Source organism: Corylus avellana, chromosome ca2 (genome assembly GCF_901000735.1).
Source record: "Corylus avellana chromosome ca2, CavTom2PMs-1.0".
Classification (NCBI taxonomy): Eukaryota; Viridiplantae; Streptophyta; class Magnoliopsida; order Fagales; family Betulaceae; genus Corylus; species Corylus avellana.
In genome coordinates, this window is record NC_081542.1 from 6,879,412 (window position 1) to 6,905,482 (window position 26,071).

Below are 26,071 nucleotides of genomic sequence, written 5' to 3' on the forward strand. Positions count from 1 at the left end.
TTTTAAATAAGTGGCAGATTTCATGAACTCTTCTAGAGTCCCAATAGGATTTAAATCATCTACATAAACTGCAATGATAGCAAATCCAGATTCTGATTTCTTAATGAAAACGCACGGACAAATTGGATTATTCTCAAATCCTTCTTTCAATAGATATTCACTAAGACGATTGTACCACATGCGTCCGGATTGCTTTAACCTATATAAAGATCTTTGTAGCTTGATAGAATAAATACTTCAGGATTTAGAATTATATGCTTTAGGCATTTTGTGTCCTTCAGCGATTTTCATATATATATCATTATCAAGTGATCCATATAAATATGCTGTAACCACATCCATTAAATGCATATCCAAACTTTCTGTAACTACCAAGCTAATAAAAAATCTAAATGTAATTACATCCACTACAGGAGAATATGTTTTTTCATAATCAATACCTGGTTTATGCAGGAAAACTTGTGCAACAAGTCTTGCTTTGTATCTCACAATTTCATTTTTCTCATTACGTTTTCGTACAAACACCCACTTGTATCCAACAGGCGATACACCTTCAGGTGTTTGGACTACAGGTCCAAATACTTCACATTTTGCTAATGAGTTCAATTCTGCTTGAATTGCTTCCTTCCACACTGGCCAATCATTTCTACGTCGACATTCTTCGACGGTTTGTGGTTCAATATCATCATTACTTCTGGTAATGTCAAATGCAACTTTAAATGAAAATATATTGTCGACAATAATTTTGTTTCTATCCAATATTTCTCCTGTACTTACATAATTTATTGAGATCTCATTATTTTCAGGTACCTGTTCCTCTTCAGGAGGTAACTCTTCAGGAGATTCCTCTTCAAGAGGTTCCTCTTCGGGGGATTCCTTTCCAGGAGAATTTTGTACAGAAAGTTTGGATGGATCAATTTTCGTTGCCTGTTTTGTGGGTAAGGCCTCTTCAGGAGCGCCGATTTCATTTCCTTGTGCTTTTCTCTTCCGGGGAATCTTATCCTTTGCACCAATAGGTCTTCCACGCTTCAGGCGCGCCTTAGACTCATTTGCTGCTGTATTAATTGATTGTCCGACAGGGACTTCTATCTTCGCTGGAGTATTAGCAGCTGAAATGTGAGACTTAATTATTTTCTTGTTGTCAGTAAATGCATCTGGCAATTGATTTGCAATACTCTGCAAATGAATGATCTTCTGAACTTCTAGTTCACATTGATTTGTACGAGGATCAAAATGAGATAACGTCGAATTATTCCAAGTGATTTCTTGTCGTGCTTCTGGCAACGACTTTTCTCTCCCTAGTGATGGGAATATGCTTTCATCAAAATGACAATCTTCAAAACGTGCTTTAAAAACATCACCAGTTAAAGGCTCAAGATATCTAATGATAGAAGGAGAATCAAAACCAACATAAATTCCAAGTTTACGTTGAGGTCCCATCTTAGTGCGTTGAGGTGGCGCAATTGGAACATATACAGCACAACCAAAAATACGAAAATGAAAAATATTTGGTGGTTGACCAAATGCAAGTTGCAAAGGAGAATATTTTTGGTAAGCTGTTGGTCTGACCCGAACTAATGATGCAGCATGTAATATTGCATATCCCCAAGCAGAAACAGGTAATTTTGTTTTCATAAGCAAAGGTCGAGCAATTAATTGAAGTCGTTTAATAAACGATTCAGCTAAACCATTTTGAGTATGAGTATGAGCAACAGGATGTTCAACATTGATTCCAATTGACATGCAATAGTCATAAAATGCTTGAGATGTAAATTCACCCGCATTATCCATCCGAATAGATTGAATTGGATAATCTGAAAATTGTGCTCGTAATCTAATTATTTGAGAAAGAAGTCTAGCAAATGCAACATTACGAGTAGAAAGCAAGCAAACGTGTGACCACCTCGACGATGCATCTATTAAAACCATAAAATATCTAAATGGTCCACATGGAGGGTGAATCGGCCCACATATATCTCCTTGAATTCTTTGTAAAAATGATGGAGATTCAACAATTACCTTAGAAGGGGATGGTTTGATAACAAGTTTACCTTGAGAACATGCAGCACAAGGATAATCACTTGGTAAAAGAATCTTCTGGTTCTTTAAGGGATGCCCATGAGAGTTCTCAATTATTCGACGCATCATAATTGTTCCCGGATGTCCAAGACGATCATGCCAAAGCATAAACATCTTTGGATTAGAGCACTTCTGGTGCATTACAACATGTGATTCAATTGTTCTTATTGTTGTATAATACAACCCGGAAGAGAAAGCAAGCAGTTTTTCCAATATAAGCTTCTGGCCCGAAATTGTTGAAGTAATATAAAGATATTCGTCACTGCCTTCATTAGTGGTTTCAACATGATAACCATTTAGACGAATATCCTTAAAACTAATTAAATTTCTTCTAGATTTAGAAGAATACAAAGCATCGTCAATACAAAATTTTGTTCCTTTTGGCAATGTAATATTCGCTCTTCCAGAGCCTTCGATAAGGTTTGATGAACCTGATATTGTATTGACACTAGCTTTGTTTAATATCAAGTATTGAAAATATTTCTTATCTCTAAGAATTGTGTGCGTTGTACAACTGTCTGCTAGACACAAATCTTCACCAATCATTTTGGAATTAATCATTCCATCAATATGACCCATACCTCCATATATAAACAAAATATATATTAAATTTCATTAATCAAAAAGAAAATAACAAAATACAATTAAATTTAACAATGTAAACTCAATGTGATTAAGACACAATGAAAACATTTTAATTGTTATAGACATATTTATCACCAATGAAAAGATCAGTTTTTGTGTTAGATTATACAAAGAAATCAGAAACATTAAGATGAATGTTACTCTTTCCATTTAGAGTATTACGAAAAATTGGAGAATCTTCAGGATTACTGTGATTAGCAAAATTCATTTCAATCTCCTTTTCTTTTATGGAGGTTTGATATAGGTCTACCAGATGTTTAGGCGTACGACAGGTACGTGACCAATATCTTTTTCATACCACACATGTAACATTTATCTTCATAGTTCTTTGTAGGTTTATTCTGTAAACCTTTGTTTTCATTTTGTTTCGCCTAAGTGTAGTTCCACTTCTGGTGGTATAGAACATTTCTTTTGTAAAAATTATGAGTATGTTCCCCTTGACCTCTATAATTTTTTTTTCTTCTACCACGTCTACGTCCACGACCATGGTTTCCTTTATTACCATGAAATGAGGTTCCATTTGCTTCAGGAAATGGTGTAGAACCCGTTGGACGAGATTGAAATTTTTCATTAATAGCTCGTTGTTTTGCTCAGTCACTAGAATGCAAGATATCAGTTCAGAATATCTTGTGAAATTACGCTCTCGATATTGCTACTGCAGGAGCACATTCGAGGCATGAAATGTGGTATATGTTTTTTCTAACATATCCATATCAGTGACTTTTTCTCCATACAATTTTAATTGTGGGCTGATTTTGAAGAGTTCAGAGTTAATCACTGACACTCTTGAAATCTTGCAACTTCAGGTGCATCAAATCATAACGAGCTTTTGGGAGGATAACTATCTTCTGGTGCTCGTATCTCTCCCTTAAATTATTCCACAAGATCAAGGGATCCTTTACCGAAAGGTACTCAGTTTTTATATGCTTCAGGCATATAAAATTAGAAGACATCATATTCATAACATTAGTATGATAAAATTCTAATTTATAATAAATCTCACATGAATCATAATATGCAAGTATTATGATAGCTTTATAATAAATCTCACATGAATCATAAAACAATAAAAATTTAATGAATTGAGAATACCTCACGGATAGCTTTTGATGTTGAAGATCAAAAGAACACAATAATTGGCTAGAGCTTCGTGCTGATAACGTGTTGTAAAATTAAAGAAAATAACAAGATAAGATAAAAGATTGCAATATATGAAACTAGTTCTTCAGGAACTATGTATTATTCTTCTCTATTATTGTGTGATCTATATACAACTCAATACTCCCTTTTATAGGCATAGAATCATAATGGGAGGTTAAGGAATATGAAAAGGAGAATATGAAACAAGAGGGTACATTAATGTATTACATGGATGTTATAGGAATTCTAAAAGATGATATGAATGTGTAGAATTCCAAGAGATGGAACTAAATGGTCATCCACCAAATGCATGAATGCATTCATAACAAGACAAACTTTTTTTCCTACACTTTAATTTTTTATTTTCCCACAAAATTTTGGATTGACTTGAAAGATGTGACTCTTTCAATTTTCTATTCTCTCGTTTTTTATTATTATTATTATTATTATTCATACTCTTTCAATTAAATGCACACAAAACTTTTAGATATTAAATAAATTTAATAATTATTTAAAATACATAAAATAAATAATCTTATTTATTTATATTAAATGAATATAACAAGTTAGGCAGTCGGAATGCAGTCTAAGGGGAGATCAAATACACATCTCATGAGTTTTAAATACACATCTCATGAGTTTTTTCTAAGTTAAAAATTTTAGTAAGTGCCTTGTGGCAGCGTTGGTACCTTAGGGCCATGTCCACAGTGAAGCCGAGTCTTACCAATCCATGTGGGGGTGCCTTATAAGAGCATTCACAATGGAGGAACCAAATTTTTATGTAAAAAACTTCTCAAAACTCACTTTATGTAGTTTAGTTAATGAATTTTTAAAGGCCTCCTACATCCGATTAACTATATTTTTATCTATATCATTTAAATATTATTTTATTAAAAATGGTGAAAAAAATATTCTCATAATGATCCCTTGAAAAGTGGAAAAAGTTTTGGAAAAAAGAGAAAAAAACGCGGGAGAGTAAAAAAACTAATAAAAAAATAAATTCTCGAAGTTTTACTGGTTAGACATAAATTTTTTTTTTTTTTTTTTTTGGCTCTTCCAATTAAAAATCCATTTTGCATTTTTTTTTTTTTTTTTGCTAATCCAATGTAAGATTTTTTATAAATCTAATTAGCCATTTTAGATAAAAGTAATATTTGACTCTTTTCTTGTGAATGTTTTAATGGTCCGAAATTTGTCTTTTACATATGGATACACAAAGTGGCTCTATCTTAGGAGTTTCCGTCATTAAAATAATAATATAAAAAAAAGGCGCCTAGTACTTTTTTGTTTTGCAATGCACCGTGAGATTCCCTTTCGTATTCTTCGATTGAGAATTGAACTTTAACTGAAGCACCATATTTTGCCAATCCATGGATAGTGACCTGCATTACCTTCCCTTGAATGAGTCATTGAGTTTCAAGTATTAGCTGGTCCTGCACTCTAAAGTGATGCATCCGCCATCCAGCATAAGAGAATAAATAAAAGCAAAAGAATCACTGTTTTTTTTTAACCATTGGAAAAGGGAGAAGGGAAATTTGAGCCTTAAGGAAGAAGTCTTTGCTTTAGTAGGTGACTTTAAGCCATACGATACATTTAGGATCGTAATATACCACCACGCTTTATAGTTATGGCTCACTCTAATTCATTGGTCATCCCTTCCGTGACTTGAAACGGTGACGTGGTGCTCATAAGCGTCACAAACCATAAAATGACCTTTTTTAGGCCAAAAAAGTCATTCTATGTGAGTCACAAAACCCTTGAATTTTTGTAGTGTGACCTGTCGCCCTCTCCGTGACTCGAACTTGTGATGTGGTACTTGACTTTGACACCAAATGATGTGTGTCTAATTGAACCCTAAACCTTCCAAAATAACTACTAGAGTTGAATAATTAACTTCTCATATTAGAGTAAATGCTAAACGACATCCCCATATTCTCCTTATGTCCTCTTAAAATTGATGAGACTTTTAAAATTACTATTGGATTTGTGATATATCACTGTTGAATGTTAATCCAATTGTGATTTTAAAAGCCAAATCAATTTTGAGAGGACACAAATAGGACATGAATCTTCCTTTTAACATGACTTCTTATGGAGTTAATTCCATAAGCAATAAGCTTTATAGCATTGGGAGTCACTAATGTCCTGGTGGGTTCAACTCTCCAAAATGGAGAATCACTCACACAAGTTTGATTAGTATTAACCGCCTTGAGAACCACTAATATTTTGGTGGGGCTTGGTTAAGTTATAGTTCAATTAATCTTGCGGGAACGCATGCAGTTCTCGCTGTTTAAAGCTCCTCTTGAGGAATTTCAGCAAACGAATGCTACAATGATCATGCTAAGATAAAACACCCACAGTTGATCCCCATCTTCTTTTCTTTTTGCTCAGAAAAAGAAAAATGCTTTATAGCCTTACAAAACGTTAGTGTCCTACAAGACTTCTATGAACCAATAAAGAGTATTCTTGATAAAGATAAAGTAGTCCTATTACTTAGAGCATCTCCGTGTTGTAACTTAGCTTTTTAGTTAAATTTAAGGGAAAATTACAGTTTATCCCCCCAAAGTTGACAGCGTTTTTCAATTCGAACATCAAAGTTTTAATTTTTGCAATCCACCCCCACAAAGTTCCAATTTTTTTCAATTCGACCAATATCATCCCAAAATTCCCATATTGCCCCTGATTTTATTTTTATTTTTTTATTTTTTATGAAAAAGAAAACAAATTTGGGGGTGCAAAAATGACCAGATGACCAAAGGGGTGGCTACGGCCACCACGAATTTTTTTAAAATTTTTTTATAAAAAATAAAAAAATAAAAATTAAGGGCAATATGGGAAGTTTTGGATAAAATTGGTCAAATTGCAAAAATTTGAAACTTTGGGGGGGTGGATTGCAAAAATTGAAACTTTGGTGTTCGAATTGAAAAATGCTGTCAACTTTGAGGGGGTAAACTGTAATTTTCCCTAAATTTAACTATTTCGTCCCTCCAGCGGTTGTTGTAAAACAATCATTTCCAACTGTTTCAATTTCTTATTTTACTCTTCTTTCTCACTGTGGTTCATCTCCAAGACTCCACCGAAACACCTCTCTCGTTCATCCCCTTCATTTTTTTTCCTCTTCTTCTCTTTCTCTCCCACTTTCTCTTCTTCTCTCTTCTCTTTCATTCTCAGCACCCAATTTTTTTTTTCCTTGAAACTTTTGTCTCTGAAACTCTAGGAAGCTGGAAAGAAAACCCTTGAAGGTTAGGGAAAAGTTGAGCACCCTCTCAGAACCACACCAACCCACCACGCCAAGAGAGACGAGAGATGGTCTAATCTAATTTTGATCCCCCCATTTTGTGTGGTCCGACCTGACTTCTAGGTGCTGATTTGTCGGTTTGGTTTTGCCAAGAGAGAAAAGAAAAAGAGAGGAAGATTTGATTTCCAGTTGTGGTTGGTTTTGCTGAGAGAGAGAGAGAGAGAGGAAAGAGGGAGATGAGAGAGGGGGAAGATCTTCCCTGATTTGCTGGTTTGCCGAGAGATGACAGAGAGAGACGAGAGAGATGGAGAAGAAAAGAAAATTATAAAAATAATACTAAAAAAATAATATTTAGTTAGAGATGAGAGTTAAAATAACTATTCTACTGGAATATGGTGTGAAAAAAACTAGTAGCCAAAAAAGAAAATTACTAAAATAGCCACCCTTGAGATGCTCTTAGGGAGAAAGATAACATCTCACCCTTTTGCTTTTGTATCCGATTCTTGCAAAGATCAGTCCTTACCCCGACTCCTTTTGCTACACGAATCACTTTAATTTAATTACTACATGAAAACAGTAAAGTGAAGTTTCCAGGCAAGAGTCAGAAAAAGAGGTATTTGGTAACTCTGAAAAATTACTCGCAGTAGCTAATTAAAAGGTCACTCTGCATCAGCATTCAGCACAGGGCAAAAATTTACTTGTGGTAACTTCCATAAATGTGTATAAATGCAGGTGTTTTCCTGCTAAAGATGAGAAAAATCAGAATATCAAACACAGCAACTGAAGGGCCATAATGAGTAGCAGCGAGAGCACAATGTGTGGCAATGAAAGCAAAGGGAGAGAGGAGATCACAGCTTCCGCTGGAACCAAGGTGGCAGCCGCTGCTATCACAGGTCTGTTGGCCGCCGCGACTGCTGCCGTGAGGTGGTTCATTTCAGACAGAGAAACCGATGAAACTAACTGGAAAAAAATGAAAGCTCCCGGAAGGAATAATTAAGTCATCTACAGGGACGACTTTGAAAAAGACCCAAAGAACTACTTTGAAAACTTGCGTAAGAAGTAAACTTGCTATATATATATATATATATATATATATAAAATAGAACTTTCAATGCAAGTACTGCTGTGCTGGGTCATATTTATTAGGCCTGTTTTTTTTTTTTTTTTTTTAATGGTGTTTATTTCTTCTGCGTGTAAAGGCATCCTAAAAGGGGAGAGGCTTACATACAGTTGTTTTAAACTACCGCAATCTGCGGTAGTTTAAAACAACCGCTCAGATTTTCCTAAGGGTTAAAGAACCCAAAACTGCAGTGATTTTTTTAATAAAAAAAAAAAATTGACGGCAAGAAAGATGCCGTTAAGTACTCCCCACCCAAACCTTATCTCTCTTCTCTTTACAACCAAACTTGGTCTAACTATATCTGAAAGAACCAGAAGTAGTCATACATGCCAACAACAATTCTAGAAAATTTATCATAATCCAAGGAATGTGCCAAATTACAATTAACATATTTATGGAATTAATTGAATTTCTTTACAACTCAAAAGCTATTTGTTCTGCAGTTTTACCCATCAGTTCATCCATGGGCATCAAAGACAAAATTGTAGAGCCGAGTTCATCAATCCCCATGGCTGCCATCTTCTGAAGCAATTCAACCCCACTTGTGGATTGATGTGATTGGAGAACAAATGGTTTTGATATTTGCATGGCTAGCTTTGGAGTGTCCTTCCTTGAAACTTCAGTATCCAGAGGATCCATGGCAGCTAAGTAGCCCCCATCCCTTGTTTGCACAACGCAGCCCAAGCCCTTGCCAAGATCTGGGAGGTACACTTTGGACTCAGGTTCTGTATAATCCTCGGCTCCTTCAACCTGGAGTGGTGGAATTTCATCAGGTTGATTGAATTTATATTTACTTGTTTCTTCTTCCTCAAGCAACTGAAGAAATTCCCTTGTTACGTTTTCTTCCTCTGCATCGAGTCTCTGTGATCCAGAGTCTTCCTCTGTCTTGACAATTTTTTCTTCAGCCATCATAGACTCGAGAGCTTTTATTTGTTGAGCAATTGAATCTAGTTCGGTTAATCTTGTGAGATGTACCTGATCATGCACTACCTCTTTGACAACCTCGCTTGACACTGATCTTTCTTCAACTAACTTTTCTGAATCCTCCTCTTTTTCTTGAACCTCAATACCTTTATCCACAACTTCGAAGTCAGGGAGATCGAGATCTTCCATTTTTGTTTCTTGTTCTTCCAACTTTGCAGCCGCTGGCTTGGGCTCTGGCTTTGGTTCTGGCTCTGGCTCTGGCTCATCGAGATTCAAGTCATCCATTCCTTGAAGATCTGCTGTGTTTGCTCCTGTCTGTGAAGGACTCCAAGCTTCCTTACGGCTCGACATCCTAGGACTAGGGACACTAAAGGATGCCTTTGATTGCTTTCGAGCAAAAGAAGACGATAAATTACTAGATTTATCTGACCTTGATTCCTCAGCCTGTCTATAGATTCCAATACCTCCATCTTTCTCCATAATCTGGAACCCCAGTTTCAAAACTAGTTCTCCTCCTTTCGCCTTCCCCGAAAGATTGAAACTTGTGTCCCATTGCCGAACTCGGATACCTTTAAAATATAAATTAAAGGGAGAGGCTTACATACAGGAGAGTGATTGACTACCTCTGTACTTGGAAAGAAAGAGTCCAAGGTCATGGCTTTTGGAGTCTTCAGTAGGGCCGGCGTTGATTAAAATTTTTTTGGGTTTTCTACCTTTAGAGAAGAGAGATAAGGTTTGGGTGGGGAGTACTTAACGGCATCTTTCTTGCCGTCAATTTTTTTTTTTTTATTAAAAAAATCACTGCAGTTTTGGGTTCTTTAACCCTTAGGAAAATCTGAGCGGTTGTTTTAAACTACCGCAGATTGCGGTAGTTTAAAACAACTGAATGTAAGCCTCTCCCTCCTAAAAGATACCCTTTGAGCTTTGGCTGCCTGAAATGGATATGTATAAATTAATTAAATATCGTCTTTAATTTGAATGGATTGTCTGTTTTTCTTGTCTTTTTTATTTTTTTATTTTTTTTTTTCTTGATCAAATTGGTGCACGATCCTTCCCCTATGACATCTATAGTACGTAATATAATTTTTAGTAAGTTTTTTATTTTTATTTTTATTTTTTATTGATAAGTTGTATGGATCCTTTAGGAATGTATATCTCATCTTTCACCAATGTTTATGGAGGTGAAAATTCATTGGCATAATAATCTCCTCGCTTTTATATCTCATTATTATTATTATTATTTTTTCTTTTTCAACTATTTTTGCTACTATTAATAGCAAAAGTATATTTAGTAAAATATTATACGATCACCATACAATTTAGCAATATAGTAGTGAAAATCAATCATCAGTTCAATACACGTCTCAGTTGTATGCAATGACGTACTTAGGAGGGACCGGGAGTGGCCCTGGTCCCCCACACCCCAAAAAAAATCACAAGAAAACAAAAATTAAAGTAAAAAAAAAAAAAATTAATGTTTTTATTGCTAACTGATCTCTCCCCAAAAAATTTTTGGCCCTTGGTCCCTCTCCAAATTGAAACCTGGGTTCATCCCTGGTTGCATAATAGTCGAAAAGTAGTCTACTAAATATCATTACTTTTAGTAGCAACACTCTTTAACTTCTTCTTCACATACGTCGAAAATTACACCCAAACAAATTTCCAAATCTGCTCAATTGAAAATGCTAATATTACTCATATGACATCTCATACCTCTCATCCCTTTATTCTATACCTTCTTTAAATCTACCTTCATTATAAGCTTAATAATTTTTTTTTTTTTAGTGATGGCAAAATAATTAATTAAGATCAAAAGAACATCAAGATGAAATTGAACAAAGATCAAGAGAATGTGAAATAAGGTTAAATGCAACTTAATTATTTAAAGCAACTTAATATCGCATTTCCAAAAAATCTACCTAATAGCTCATAGTGAATAAATTTTTATCTCTAATTTTCTACTTCACGTATAACTCTTTTTATCTTTTAATTACTTTACTTCTTTTTTTTCATAATTATTACTCTCATACTTTATCAATCTTTCATCTTAATCTTTACTTATTCCACACTTTCATCTCTTTTTACAAATGTGATATATTCACTGCACCATTATTCCAAGTTTCAATCACCTCTAATTTTTATTTTAGCAAACCATGCATCACAAAGTGTATTTATTTGATTTGTAAGTTTTTTTTTTTAAAAAAAAAAAAAAAAAAAAAAAAAAAATCCTTTCTGTAAACATAACATCAAGTTCAACTCAAAAATTAATAACTGAACAGTCAATCCTTTTAACAGAGTTAAACGACCATGTTAAAATAAGAAAACAAAATGATATAATAACAAAACTTGAATAGAAAAATTTGCTTAATAATTTTGTGTCTCCAATTTTTTTAAAATAATTATTATATTATTTAGCCATCACTGATTCCATTTTATTGAAAAAAATAAAATACTTGACTTTGTACATAAACCTCCTTCACTGTACCTCTGATCAATAAAATATATTTTTAAGGCTTAAATGCTGGAACTTCATGTGAAGGAGCATGCATTGCCTTGTATAATGTTCTATCAATAACACTCCTATAAGGATCCTCCTCCCTCTTCTTAAGCAAGAATGCAATATTGCTTTCAACCTCAGATTTTACCTGCAAGTACAATTGCTTTGCAACTTCTTTGTCCTTCAGGATCTCTTCCTTTCCCTTTGTTTCTATGGGCTTCCCAAACAAATAGTAGAAGCGCCCAGGTATCTTGGGCAAGATTCCTGGTAGAAAGAGTCGTTGGCTGGCAACCTCCCCACTTGACTCATCCCTGTAAATCCAAGCTTTTGTTCTGTCAATACAAAAGTTTGAATCCAATTTCCTAGAATAGAGAAGTGGCTAGCATCTCTAGCTTTTGGAATTATATAAAACGCTATTTAGTAGACTGCTACAACACTGCCATACGATTAGGATGACATGGTAGTAAAAATCATGTTATATAATAGTCTACTAAATAGCATTATCACTCACAGAGTAATTACCTCACTCTTATTGCATTGCGATTAGCATCTCTGATCTGATCATTAACCACGGGGATTTTCATTAGGTCGTTGTAATCAAGGACAAACTTTCACATGCGAACAACAACACAAACCCAAAGAAGTAGAATATTAATAGCAAAATCAAGCTCAATAAAAGAACAATGAAATCGAGGGTTAAATGAATCATTAAGGAATTTATGGATTTTAGAATTAACAATATTTTTGTTACTTTTCTTCCCCTAGGAATTATGGTACTATGGTGTGGTTTCTTCAAGTAACAGGTTGAAACTAATTTGCATTTGAATAATTTGCCAATCTCGTCCATGATCATGCACCTCACAGGTCTTGCTTATTCACCACACTGAGTATAACTTTTCTGCTTTGTGAGAACTCTATGGAAACCAATTCCCTCCTATTATTGAGCCACAAACAAGTCCATTGCCTATACTCTAGAATTTGGACTCTCCAACAGCATTAAATGCACATTATCTATCTAAATTTATAAGTAAAAATGAAGGAACAAAAGAGAGAAAAATGGATAATAGAGAAGCTATAGTAAAACATAAGATGCAAAACAAAAGTAATATTTCACCATCAAAAGGCTCTTATACTAAAATCATAGAAGTTGTTAGTAAGAACAAAAACACAAGCTTACTTCTGCTATATCATCTTCTCCAACAACTCCAAATGGTACAATTGTGGCCCCAAACCGTGCTGCCATTCTCACAAATTCCTGCTGATCAGGCCAAAATAACTTATATTCTTCTCCCTGACAATATAGAAGCACCATAAGTTTGGAACAAAAAAATTCAGACAGATACAAAACAATCATAGTAAAAACCAAAAGTGCAATGAGGGCCTCTAGTCGCCTCGTAATCCTCTCTTAATAACAGAATACGCACACGAGTAAAGGTTTGGGGATATGCCAATGTAACAGAACTTCAGAAATTTTCACCGATTGAAATGTTCTGGCTCATGCATGGTTTATGCCTAGTTCTCGTGACCATTCCAGAACGGTGCATTACTTATGAATTACTTTGACCTAAGCAATACTATTTTTCTTTATACATTTTCAATGTATAACACAACACTCACAAGTGTACTCACAACAAATCTTTCCCTCATTTGTGATTCTCTTATATTGATTACTCACTCTCTTTATATTTTATCAATGTGGAGTGCAACCCCACAAGTGTACTTACAACAAATATCTCCCTCACTTGTGAATCTCTTCCACATTGACTCAACTCCCCCTCAAATGTGAGTACTTTGCAAACCAAGAGCTGTCACACACTCTTTTACCGGAGTCAAACCAAAACACTCATATTAGCAGCAGCAGAAACTAACCACAACTCTTAAACCAATTATTAGGGAGAGAATCATTTAGGGAGTCAATAAAAAGTAAGTTAATATACATATTAGGACACCACTTCTAACTCAAAAGCTCAAGGGTAAGTTGATATATATTAGGACACCACTTCTAGCCCAAAAGTTTAAGCTAATAGGCTTGGATTCACTTAGGTATATTAACTAGTCTTTTTCTTTATACTTTACTAATGCGGGACACAACAATTACAACAAATACAAATATCTCCATAAACTTGCATTTCCTGTACTAATAATTTCTTGTAGCTTTATAATAATTTTCGGTTTAGTGAAGATCAACATATAGATTGTTTAATTAGGACCCCAACTTTTGTTTGATGAACTCAGTTCATGCTGTAATTCCTCAATCTCATCATATCAGTTCCACTTCTTGAGCTACCCAGAATCCAATTTAAAGTGAAAATCAGAACCATGGCGACAACAGAGTATGCATAAGGAGTTTACTACCAAATTATAACATAACTAATGGAATAAATGCCCGTGCGATTCGCATTGCATGTCAACATCCAAAAGTAACTAAACAGACATAGCCACAACCAATGCCACTAAGTCTGTTAGTAATGGAGGTAAGTTTCTACTGTTATAACTGTGCAGGTATACTCATTTGAAAAGTAAATAATGATCAAGCAGATTTTAATGCATGAGAGATGATAGTTAAAATGTAAGGTTTTTTAGTTGCAGGAAAAAAGTAGGTGGAATGAACACAAGGAACTTGACACACCTTGTAGTGCAAAGCCTCACGTGCACCACCAGGATAAAGAAGCACATATGATTTTGTTGAAAGCAATTTGAAAAGATTGCTTGCTGTGACAGGAACTCCACCAAACACTTTCACCCAATCACCAAAAAAAAATTCTGAAGATGAACCCTCGAATGTCCTCGAAAATAACGTTGGATGCGCTAAACCACGAACCATAGTATTCTTCTCAATCAAAAATCGCTCAACAAGTGGACCGAGTTCAAGTCCCATTAACATATGATAACCAACTAATAACACAGGACCTTCATTTGGAACCCCAGCAAGACCTTCCACTATCTTTCCGTCTTCCATAGTTGAGAACATTGCAGAACCAGAGGCAGAACGAACAAACCTGCCATTTATGCAAGTGTTATATCAAGCTTCAACCTCACATAGCCAAAGATATCTGATTGGATGTAACTTAAAAAGGCCGATTCAGGCTGAGGATCAACCAAAGTTCAAACAAGATCAGACGGACTAGGAGAACCAAGCTGCAGATTGGCCAATTAGGGGTTTAGACCAAGATTCTTATTCTTCAAAACTAATCCATAGGGTTTATGAAAAAGGTTGGGTCAAAACATGGATTCAGTGACAAAAAAATTTTCTCGTCCATTAATATTTTCTAATGAATGTGTGAGATCATATCAGCATATTGAAGCAAATTGTTCACAAAAACATTAAAAAAAAATAAAAATTGAGCATGGGGTAATGACATACAAGAGGGAATGAATACAATAAACAGATGCCAGATCTTGCATGTGCTACTTTTACTCTTCAAACTTTAGTTTCCCTTTTAGCAGGATAAATCAACCAAGATGAGGGAGGAACAAGAGACTCAAAAGAACTTGTTCTATGCCTAAGACCTAAAACTCTTTTATTCAATTGATAACACATAGGCCGGGTATGATATTAATAGAATGCACTAAGCAAAACAACGACATGTTTGGGAAGTACTATTTCATCTGACAATTTTTTGCTGCCTTTTGAGTGTCAACATGTTCATGATTTTTATAGCCACAACATTCTATACGAACATATTAAAGGAGAAGAAAAATGTGGATTTTACATAGTTAGAAAGTTTATGGGCTATAATGTCAATAAATATCTTATAGGTCAGTTCCTAAGTTCAAGAAAGGCAGACATCAAAACTCGAAACATGTTTTTTTTCAGATTAATCCTTTAGAACTAGAGAACCCATCTAGAAAAAGATTTTATGGGGACCGAAATTCAAAAACACTTCATTACACATTTTGGCAAGGGGATGTTGGGGAATACGCTAATTAGTGGCAAAATTTTGAGGGGTAAAATGATATAAAGGAATCTTAAGGACATTGGGTGGCCATATGCCATTCTGTGTTCTACCTAGCTGCAGCACAGCATAGTCTTAACTCTCACTAATTGATATCATACAGTTTTACTTATCATGGTGCAATGTGCCTGTAAGTCACCCTTGAACTGGATCATATTCCCAGTAGCCTCACCCTAAGTTCAATCTTAAGATTTAATGCTCAAATATGCATCACAGGCTTGTTTGGGTTGCATGCACACAAATCTTGTACCAAGGAGAGCAGGGAAAAAATGTTGCTCCCACATATTACCCAATTACTTGATCACAGAGATATTTGAGTTCTGCCGTACTAGGAGGGAGAAAATCAGAGACAAAATCACGCCTCCTTGAACGACGGTATTTGGTAGTACCCTTAATAATTGTCATCAAACAAATTCCATCTTCCTGCAAAAGAATAGGAAAATTAAGTGCATAAGCATTCCAAAAGGTACAAAATGCAGGCAAAAATGTTTTAGTGGCCTAATATTAAGCATAACAGGCCAAGACCAATTCAATTATAAAGTTGTTTATCATGATGAACACATAATTAATTTACAGTCTACATACAATTAAAAGACCACATAAAGTGTTAGTGAATGCTTGATGTACACCGTAAACCCACTTCCTAATAGCTAAAGGTTTTGGGACTAATGATTTTTGATGCAGCATCGCGTAGTAGGAAGCTGAATCTAAAATCACAATGACTCACAACTCTTCCACAAATCCAAGAAAAATCAAGGAATTGTGGGAAAACTGAAGAAAAATCACTCCACGAGTGTTTCTTATTGAGGAAACTGAAAAATACATGAACTTTTGGCAGCTAAGGCCGTCCTTATTGAGCTTAAATAGAAGTAGGGTCGCATCCTTGAAAATAAAATTTTAAAACAGCCTTTCTTGCAAGTTCAATCAATCAAAAAAAACTTCATATTCTTGATCGAATGAACTACAATCCAATTATCAATCAAAGCTCTCAGGAATTTGTACTAGCATACCTCATCACTTCGGTCGATTGAACTAGTGATCAAACTTCCTAAAACAAATTTTTATATTTCTATTGACAGACAGTTTTGACCTAGTAAGCGTTGGAATTGCAACACTTTCATGAAATACAATTTGTAACCCATTGAATAAGCTTTCTAACACCACCAAGATTGCCTCCATCCGATGTTGGAATCACAAGATATATCCGTTTTACTAAGACTGGTCTGCTTGTAAACTGGTATGGATCATTCTTCCCAAGTTGGAGAGAATTCGTCCTCGAATTCAAATCCTCTTTGCCTTGATCTTTTGCATGTCCAATCAATCCCTTCCATCCCGTCTCAATAACAAAACAAACAGGAAGATAAACAACTTGCAACTAACCACAACATGACTATGAATAGTAGATTTGAAGTTCTTCGCACCAATTTGAGATAAATTAATCTTCACACGCCCTTTATTTATTTTCTTCAATTCACCCTCCATAAAAATTTCTCAAAAATGATCAATTACTTCTTGACCACATAAAATCAAATTCTCCTCCAAGATGCCAAAGCCAACATCAAGATTTTGATCAGGAAAATATGACAGAAAATTTTCAACCCCAAAAAATTCAACATAATTAATTTTCTCAAGACCTAACCAAGATACTTCACTCTTTGGATTTCATCAAATACATGATGTGTATCCCATTTTTTGTCAACTTCTTAATCATATGACAAAGAACTTACCTCTACAAGATCTTCATCATTGACATTGGTATCATAGATTAGTGAAGAATTCCAATCCACTGAAATTGAAAAGGATCTTCTAATACCTCTTCAAGTTGGAACTCTTCATCATCCTCCACCATGAAACACTACTTGGTTGACGGCAACGACTGTTAGAAACAGCCATAGTGGCAAATTGATCAGCCATAGTGCATCAAATCAATCGCCAAACTGCTCAAATCGCTCCATTCGCTGCAAATATTTCATCAGTTGCTCATCACATGTTGTCTCATCGAGTTCATACACATTACCAATAGTTGCCTGTCTTACTCCATGTGCTTCTCTGCGCGCCATGGTAGGAAAGGAACCTGAGCTCTAATATCAACTGATATAGCACACATAGGTTCTGATACCAATTGATGCAACGTGGCATAGTGGAAAGTTGATCTACAAACACAATAACTCATAACTCTTCCACAAATCCAAGAAAAATCAAGAAATTGTAGGAAAATTGAAGACAAATCATTCCCCGGGTGTTTCTTATTGAGAAAACTGAAAAATACATCAATCCGGTGCCTAGGTTGTCCTTATTGAGCTTAAGTAGAAATAGGGTTGCATCCCTGAAAAGAAAAATTTCAAAACAGCCCCTTATAGCAAGTTCAATCGATCGAAAAAAAAAAAAAAAAAAAAAAAAAAAAAAAAAAAAAAAAAAAAAAAAAAAAAAAATCACATTCTTGATCGAACGAACTATGATTAAATTATTGATTGAAGGTCTTGGGAATTTGTACGCTAGACCTCATCACTTCGATCAATCGATCGACCTAGGATTGAACTAGCAATTGAACTTCAAAAAACATATTTGCGTATTTCTACTGATGAACAGTTTTGACCTAGTAAACGTTGAAATTGAATCATTTTCATAGTATACAAATTTGTAGCCCTTTAAATAAGCTTTCCAACACCACCAAGATTGCTTTAATCCGATGTTGGAATCATAAGATATGGTCATTTTACTAAGACTCATCTGCTTATAAACTGGTCTACATCAGTTTTCAAACATTAAGTACACAACCATTGAGGTTTTGGGACTGTTGGTTTTCAACATATGGCGTCATAAGTATCACGTTTGATGGTAGTCATACTGACACCTAACAGCAACAGTTTATACACGGTACATTTTTTTGTCGGCCTATACTTCAAGGTTATGCAGTGTACTCAATCATTAAATTTATCAGGTTTTGCTCTGAATTGGGTCCCCTCAGCAAAAGTGGAACAAGACTGAAAGAAAATTGTATAATGAACACAGAATATCCAATGACATTCAAATATTTTGGAATTGCCCAAAATTTATAAATAATCTTAAATCTAGAGAAATGTTTTCCTCAAATACATCAATTGATCGATAGAATTTTCTACAAAATATTTTGGTTATATAAACATAATAAAGAGGTCTTGAGTCATAAATAGATTGAACCATATTCAATAAATTTTGAAGCGTATCCAGCAATTCTGTGTGGGAAACAATTACTTAAACAGACAAACTGAACCCAGTAGAGTTGGAAATGGAAGTTAGTTGACTTGGGATTAGACGTGGTTGTCTGGGTGATCACACATCAAGGCAAATGAAGTAAATAACTTACCAATATGACTGGGTATTAAAAAAGTCAATATTCATGGAAAATCTTGATGTCATCAGAAGCTTTACTGACTTGAAAGCAATGATGAGAGCGAACAAAGACATAAGCAGCAGCACCATGATAGAATACGAACCAGTAAAAGGGTATGCCCATTGTCCTTGAAGTGACGAACAACACAATTTTGTAATGATTTCTTAAGTCGTTGGGCTTCATCTCCACTAGGAAGCATGTTATCCTTGCCACTAAAATGCAATATATCAACAACCTTAAAATTACATTATGATTTACCAATTTGAAAGTAACTTATATGCCTCATCTTATACAAGTAAAAAGCTAGCTAGTAATTAATTAAAATCTAGAGAGAGGATAAACCTAGACAGGACAAGCACTTCAGCTTTAACAGCATGGAGACGGGAATTAGCATAAGCAGCAGCTGATTTAAGAAGCTTCAGCTTCCAAAGAAGTGTGTCCTTTGGTATAATATCAGCAAGATCCTGACAACAAAATGGAGGAAAGTAATATCCATATTGACATCTGAGCATAGAACTAACACCACATAAATACTAATTGGACTCCTTAACGAAAAAAAAAAAAATTGATTCTAAACAAAAAGTGTAACACCCCCACCTCCACATCCCCCTCCATCCACCCCCCCTCCCCCACATCCATAAAATTTTATTATAAATTTGGTTTGGAGATTGGCTCATAATACATCTTAAGAAGTGCATAAAATGTTAATCTAATGTTGCCCTGTTTCAACCAATCAATTACGCAATAGCCAATCAATTGGGACCACACTTTATAAAGTGGAAGTCACTAGTTTAAATCTTCTTTTTCCCCTCCCCTTAGGCCCAATACTTGTCAAAAAACAAATGTTGCCTTGTTTCAATTACTCTATGTCCTAAATGATTTTGATCATGAAACTTACATTTTCCTAAACCTCATCATCTGTACCACCTACAAGGCGTTGGCTCACTCATACTTATTCTTATTACTTTTCAGAGTCAAAGCTAGAAGGTGTCCCTTGAGTTGAGGTTTATTATTAGCTATTGCCTGACTGATTGATGAAAAAAAAATAGTTTGGAGATACTCCATGTAGATTGGTTAACTCTTGATGAATAATAATTAATTTGGAGCTTTATTTAGTAGCTTGTTATATTAGTTGTTTGTTCTAATGGAAGATTGGATTTGGAGTACATACGCTTAATGTGTTGGACTTATATTCTGCTAATAAGGGAATATATCTCGAAAGGATTTAAATATTTATAATAAATCGTACTTTACATTTATGGCTTATATACAAATTTACTAGCCTGAGGTTCTTGCTAAGGTTTATTTATAGAGCCTTTGATTCATATCTCAAAAGAAATTTAAAAGCATAAGTTGCATATTACATTGATTTATGTTAATACAATATTTAGACAAGTTACTAAAAGGATGATAGGCTCCATTTGTTAAAAATTTTGTTGTCTTTTGTTTTCTCTTCTCAAAACTAAAATATTAGTAGACAATCCAAACACAAAACACTCCTAAAAACACAAAAACAACTTTTACATTTATGTCACATCAAAACATTTTGTCAAACTAAAAACAAAAAACACCCCCCAAAACATGTTAACAAACAGAACCTTGATGTTTAGCATACATTATGCCCGTTTGGGTTTTGAGACATGAGAAAAAGGGATGAGGAATCACCTTAGACTAAACAAAACAAAATTCACCACCCACCATCTTTTTTGTAAATGTAAGCTAGTATGTTTATTAGCAATGCTAAAATCTACAATGTAGGAGATCAAAACTAGAACAGTTTTATTGATGCGAGTGAGACGCGTCAAATCAAAATGAATGCATCACATCACAATATTTTAAAATTGTGGATAATTATTAATTAGGAATCAGTAGCTTCGTAAGACTATTTCCCCAATAAATGGTGGTTTGTCAAGTGTGAACCTATAAAAGGTATTTTTTGGGAAAAATACATTTTACGCCTCCGAAGCTTCACCTCTTTTTCAATCTTACCTCTAATGTTTAAAAATTAGCAATGTACCCCAACCAAGTTTCTAAAATTTTCAATTTAGCCACTCTGTTAGCCATTGCTGTCTTATTTGATGGGAAATGGCTCAAGTGCGCCGCACGTGAGTTTTTCGGTGCAAAACTTTCCAAAATTGCCCCATGTACAAGTGTTTGAATTCCAAAAATGCCCCATTTAAAAAAAAGAAAGGAGGGTGTCCATAGCGGCCCTTTGGAGATGGCCGAACCATCCCCATGGGGTGTGGGGGTGGCTCAAATGGTTTGGGGGTGGTTTCGACGACTCCCATTTGGCCTTTTGGAGGTGGCCGAACCACCCCAATGGGCTGTGGGAGTGGCTCAGCCACCCCCAAATGGCCACCTCCATTTGACCTTTGGGAGTGATCGAACCACCCCAAACTGAGGTGGCTCTCCACCCCAAAACCAGTCAGATGGGCGTGGCCAAGCCACTCCCAAATTGTTCATGGTTGGCTACGGCCACCCTTTTTTTTTCGGTTTTTTGTTTTTTTTTTATAAAAAATTAAAAAATTTAAAAAAAAAAAAAAAAATTGGGGCAATTTCGTATTTTCAATCATTTCCGTAAGAGAAAACAGAAATTATTAACAGAGTAGCTTCATTGAAAATTTTAGAAACTTGGCTGGGGTACATTACCAATTTTTAAACATTTGAGGCAAGATTGAAAAAAGGGTGAAACATTGGAGGGGTAAAATGTTTTTTTTTTCCCCTTTTTTTCATAAACCTACTTTTTTACAAAAATATCTCGTAATGATATATAATTAAGCAAAGAGAAAAATAAACTAGTACAGAAAATACAAGATTTTTGTAGCCATAAGTCAGCAAATCATCACAGAAACTTCCATAAGTTCTTCTCAAAAAAAAAGACTCCCATACGTGGCAACAAAAAGCACCACAACTAAACCAAAACAGAAAAATAGTAAAATATGCAAAACTAGTGAATAAGATGGAAATTTTAAGCAGAAGAACAAAAAATAACCTATTAAACACGGAAAAGCAAGATTAATGCAAGCATTCCTTACAGAAAGGTATGGAAGCAATGCAGTGAGGCCGTGAGACAACTGTTCAAATCTTTGTCTAGGTGGAAGCCTGCTTTCGATGTTGACCATTGCCATCTTCATTGGATCACCTGAGTTGTCATAAAAATAGAAAAAGGTATATCATTGATTTTTTCTCTTAATATCACAAATCAAAATAAATTTGGGACTGCAAGTTGCAATTTCTCCTGAACTTTCATCGCTTTTGGAATCTTTCCTTAAGTAGGGCTAGCAAAACGGGTTGGCAAGTCAAGTTCAAGTCAATCCGTCAACCCGATACAGGTAAACCCGACACGACCAGTTTAGGTAAACAGGTTAGATCATTAAACTCTAACACGATCCGTGAGTGACCCAACACAACCCACTTGACCTGTTTAATAAACAAGCCACAAACAAGTCAACCCGTTTGACCCATTTAGACCAAAACGTGACATGTTTGACCCATTTCGACCCAAACATGACCCGTTTGACTTGTCTCAACATGTTTATATATATAATTTCATAAACAGGGCAAGCGGGTCAACCCGTTTATGCCAAACCCTAACTATATAATTTCATATTGGGTTTGCGAGTCGTGTCAAAAATTAGCAGCCTTAGTTTTAACACCATGATTCACTTGTAGTATTCCTTACATGAGTGGGAGTATTCCATGAATAAGTTGGAATAAATAAAGTTATGGCCATATTGAAGTACCTAACACCATAAAGTAATCATGTGTCATGTGGACTAAGTGGGAGAATGTAAGAAAGTTTCCCAATAAGTTAAGGTGTGACCCATATGCCACATGTATTTAGTATGGTTTAATTAAATTAAAGGTATTTGGTAATTTATTCCAAATAAGGAACTTATTTATGAATTTTTAATTGGAATCAAATTTTTATTCCTTGATGGGAGGAATAAAGAAAGTAAATTGAGGGTCCCTAACCTATCCTATAAATAAATAGCGTTTGTTTTCCATCAATACAGGCAAAAAGGCATAAGTTAGAAGATACCTCTCTCTAGCTAGAATTTTCAAGATTTTGGTTAGGATTTTTTTTGTATTGAATCAAAAGCAAGCTTGAACAAAAAAAACTGGAGGTATGTCTAAAATTTTCCGCCAAGTATTATATTTTATGTTCTAAAACATGGCTGCAAATTCACTAGCTAAACGAGCATTTGCCACCCATTTAAAGGATTAGGGAAGTAAGGATCAAACATGATTTTTTAGTTGACTTATAGACCAGTCTCAGGATCAAACATGAGTTAAGAATGCTGAGACAGATTAAGACATTTAAGTTTTCAAGATCATGATAGCAGGAAGATGAAAAATAATTGATATCTCATCAAGCATCTATGCTCACAATAGCAGCACCGAGTCAAATCATAGACCATAGTAACAGATGATTAGTATGTGATATTCAATTGAAGACACCGAAATCTGTTAAATAGCAAGGATTATCCAATTTTTCCACATGTTGAAAGTATGTGACAATTAGACATGAAGGCAAGAGATCAGTACCCATGATTGAGCTAAGAAGATAGGGAACTGCACCATGTAGTCCATCAGGCACAGCCTCCAAGATTGGGAACAGGGGTTGCAGCTGAGACCTGCCAAATGATGTTGCTAAAATGAAATGCCAAAATGTCAGACTTTCTCAGGGGATCACAATTGATCATCAACTGGAAACATACCAAGATTACTATGTTTAAAAAACTGAACCACATATCAGGAATCTAACCTGGATTGGACAATATAAGAACTAGGTCAATGGTAGGATTACGAGAAGCAATGGCAAGTGCCAGGCATCCTCCAAAGGAATCGCCCACCAAATAAATCGGCTTATTTGGAGATGTAGCATGCTCAAGCCTGACAGTTTCTTCAACAAGTTTCACCAGTCCTTCACAAAATTAAATTTGAATGAACTACAAATTTTGATACATTATGAATCAAAGGATACAACACATTCTTCATGGAGAAACAATTAATCACCATAAAATAAATTTCTGAAATGATCTACTAAAGCGTAGTACTATCGAAAATCTACATTAGAAAATAATGGATTAACTAGGGAGATGCAACCCTAATATGGTTTGGCAAGAGATCATACATGTGTTGTTGTCTATTGAATTTGCAAATACAACTATGAACCTAACACTATTGAACTTCATAAAAGCTTTAAAATTGATATCGATAAACAAACAAATATATCTATATATATGGTTAATTTCAAGTTACATCTAGTGTAACTTTTGGTTAATGTTATTCCATTTTAATAAATGTTCAAAATTTTAATTTTTTTCTGTTTTGAAAATACACTAAATGAAATGAAGTTATGAATTGAATAATAAAAAACATCCAATTGATATGAAATTTGGCATACACTATAAGCATTGAGAGAACAAGTGATCTACAAAGTATTGATCTAATATAAAATTATTAACTAACAACTTTTGTTAAGCTAACACTCTTAATAATTTTATATTAGATCAATACTTTGTAGATCACTTGTTCTCTCAATGCTTATAGTGTATGCCAAATTTCATATCAATTGGATGTTATTTATTATTCAATTCATATATATATATATATATAATTAATACCTTCAAATGGTGTTCGATCATGAACAGGAATATGCAAACACCGAACTTCAAATGCCCTGCATTGCGAAGTGCATTAGAAACTGTTGCTCATAACTAGTCCAAAAACCACCCCACTAAAACACGAATTCAAGTAGCTTTATATTATCCTCATCAGGAGAAGAAACTCATAGGAAAAGATAACTTTCTATAATGATTACTGAAGACAAACACACGGTGGACATACAACACAGGAATTAAAAAAAAAAAAAAAAAAAGAAGGGGACAGCATTGTAGCACAAGCATACGAATTTCCCTTTTGTTTCTATTTTAACATGAGTAATGCTATTTAGTAAATTGTCATACAACTAGACAGACGTGGTGGTAAAAAACAGCTCTTGTTTTTTTTTTTTTTTGAAGTGTTGTATCAACCCCAAGTCCAATCTTGTTGGAATGCCACACCATTGATTCAAAATTTTAAACTTTTAACTTGAAAATTCTCTCCCGTTTTCTATCAAAATTTTAAACTTTTAACTAGAACCTGACCCTAGAAGATTGACATTTTTTTTTCTTTTGGCTTGGCTAACTCATGCATACTTGGATTAGAATTCGCGAACTCTCTCCACCACCCCATTACGTAATAATCGGTGTAAATGACATTTGGGCTACAGACCATTGGCATAAGATTGACACCTATTGTACTAGTTCAATTTCTTCTTTTTTTCTTTTTTTTTATGACAAACAAAAAGAACTTAATCTGCACAAAATGGGAACAATCTTAAGAGACTTAACACTAGCTACGAGATAGGGTTGAGCTGTCTACCATGCCTGATTGCGAACAAGTCTATTGGTCTCCATTCAATCTTTAGTTTGAATCTCCTAGGGTTTAACTGTCACAAGAAAATGGTTGGAGCTTTCTTTCAAAACCATGGAAGATGATAAAAAAAATGGGTGGTTGTAAATTACTACTCTCATGAGAAAAAAGAAACTTCGAGAAAGATTTCTCTTCAATTCCCTAAGGGAAATGGGTGGAGATTTAAAAGCTAAACCTTTCAAAAATGAACTGTAACAGTAAACAACCCCATAAACTAGAAAATGAGATTAGGTTATTTCAAAATGGAATAGGATCATCATTTCAGAAAAGACCAATAAATTTCCCAGGTTTGCTATGCGAAGGGAATGCATTTCAAATTACTGGCTAAGAAAGTTTAAAATAGCAATTATTGTCACCATTTAATATAATCAATTTACAAGGAGTCAAACCAAACAACCATAGAAGCATTCACATTTACCATAGAGATAAGGTTAATATAACTTACTTCCCAAGAGCTTTATGGTGCAAAACAAGTCCCAACCCAGTACCATCCATTCCTGCATGCATCAATACCAAAAAACCATTAGCTTCCTTCAATGTAAAATTTCAAAAATCGACACCTATATCTCTATAAGATTCAACCCACCAAACAAAAAAAATCATTTACTGAAAACTTAAG

At 34.7% G+C, this 26,071-nt stretch overlaps 2 protein-coding genes across 5 annotated transcripts in view; both read right to left on the minus strand.

Annotated features, from left to right (window-relative positions):
- Positions 1 to 8,636: 8,636 nt before the first annotated feature.
- LOC132168971 (protein PLASTID MOVEMENT IMPAIRED 1-like) lies at positions 8,637 to 10,866 on the minus strand. The gene is made up of 2 exons (XM_059580067.1): positions 10,860 to 10,866; positions 8,637 to 9,742 (listed from the first exon to the last, which is right to left on the minus strand). The coding sequence occupies exons 1-2, from the start codon at positions 10,864 to 10,866 to the stop codon at positions 8,637 to 8,639; spliced, it is 1,113 nt and encodes a 370-aa protein (XP_059436050.1).
- A 738-nt stretch (positions 10,867 to 11,604) lies between these two features.
- Positions 11,605 to 26,071, minus strand: part of LOC132170264 (phytyl ester synthase 1, chloroplastic) — a 22,697-nt gene continuing 8,230 nt past the window's right edge. For 3 of the 4 annotated variants that reach the window (XM_059581181.1, XM_059581178.1, XM_059581177.1), the window contains 7 exons: positions 19,315 to 19,436; positions 19,076 to 19,184; positions 15,889 to 16,022; positions 14,273 to 14,642; positions 12,821 to 12,934; positions 12,166 to 12,251; positions 11,605 to 11,954 (listed from right to left, as the gene is read on the minus strand). In XM_059581181.1, the coding sequence (XP_059437164.1) occupies positions 11,654 to 11,954; positions 12,166 to 12,251; positions 12,821 to 12,934; positions 14,273 to 14,642; positions 15,889 to 16,022; positions 19,076 to 19,184; positions 19,315 to 19,436 (1,236 nt within the window). In that variant the 3' untranslated portion in view covers positions 11,605 to 11,653. Of the gene's footprint in view, positions 11,955 to 12,165; positions 12,252 to 12,820; positions 12,935 to 14,272; positions 14,643 to 15,888; positions 16,023 to 19,075; positions 19,185 to 19,314; positions 19,437 to 22,007; positions 22,115 to 23,520; positions 23,626 to 23,740; positions 23,900 to 24,602; positions 24,659 to 25,897; positions 26,012 to 26,071 lie in introns of those variants that run through there. The other variant, XM_059581179.1, reaches the window with a different exon arrangement.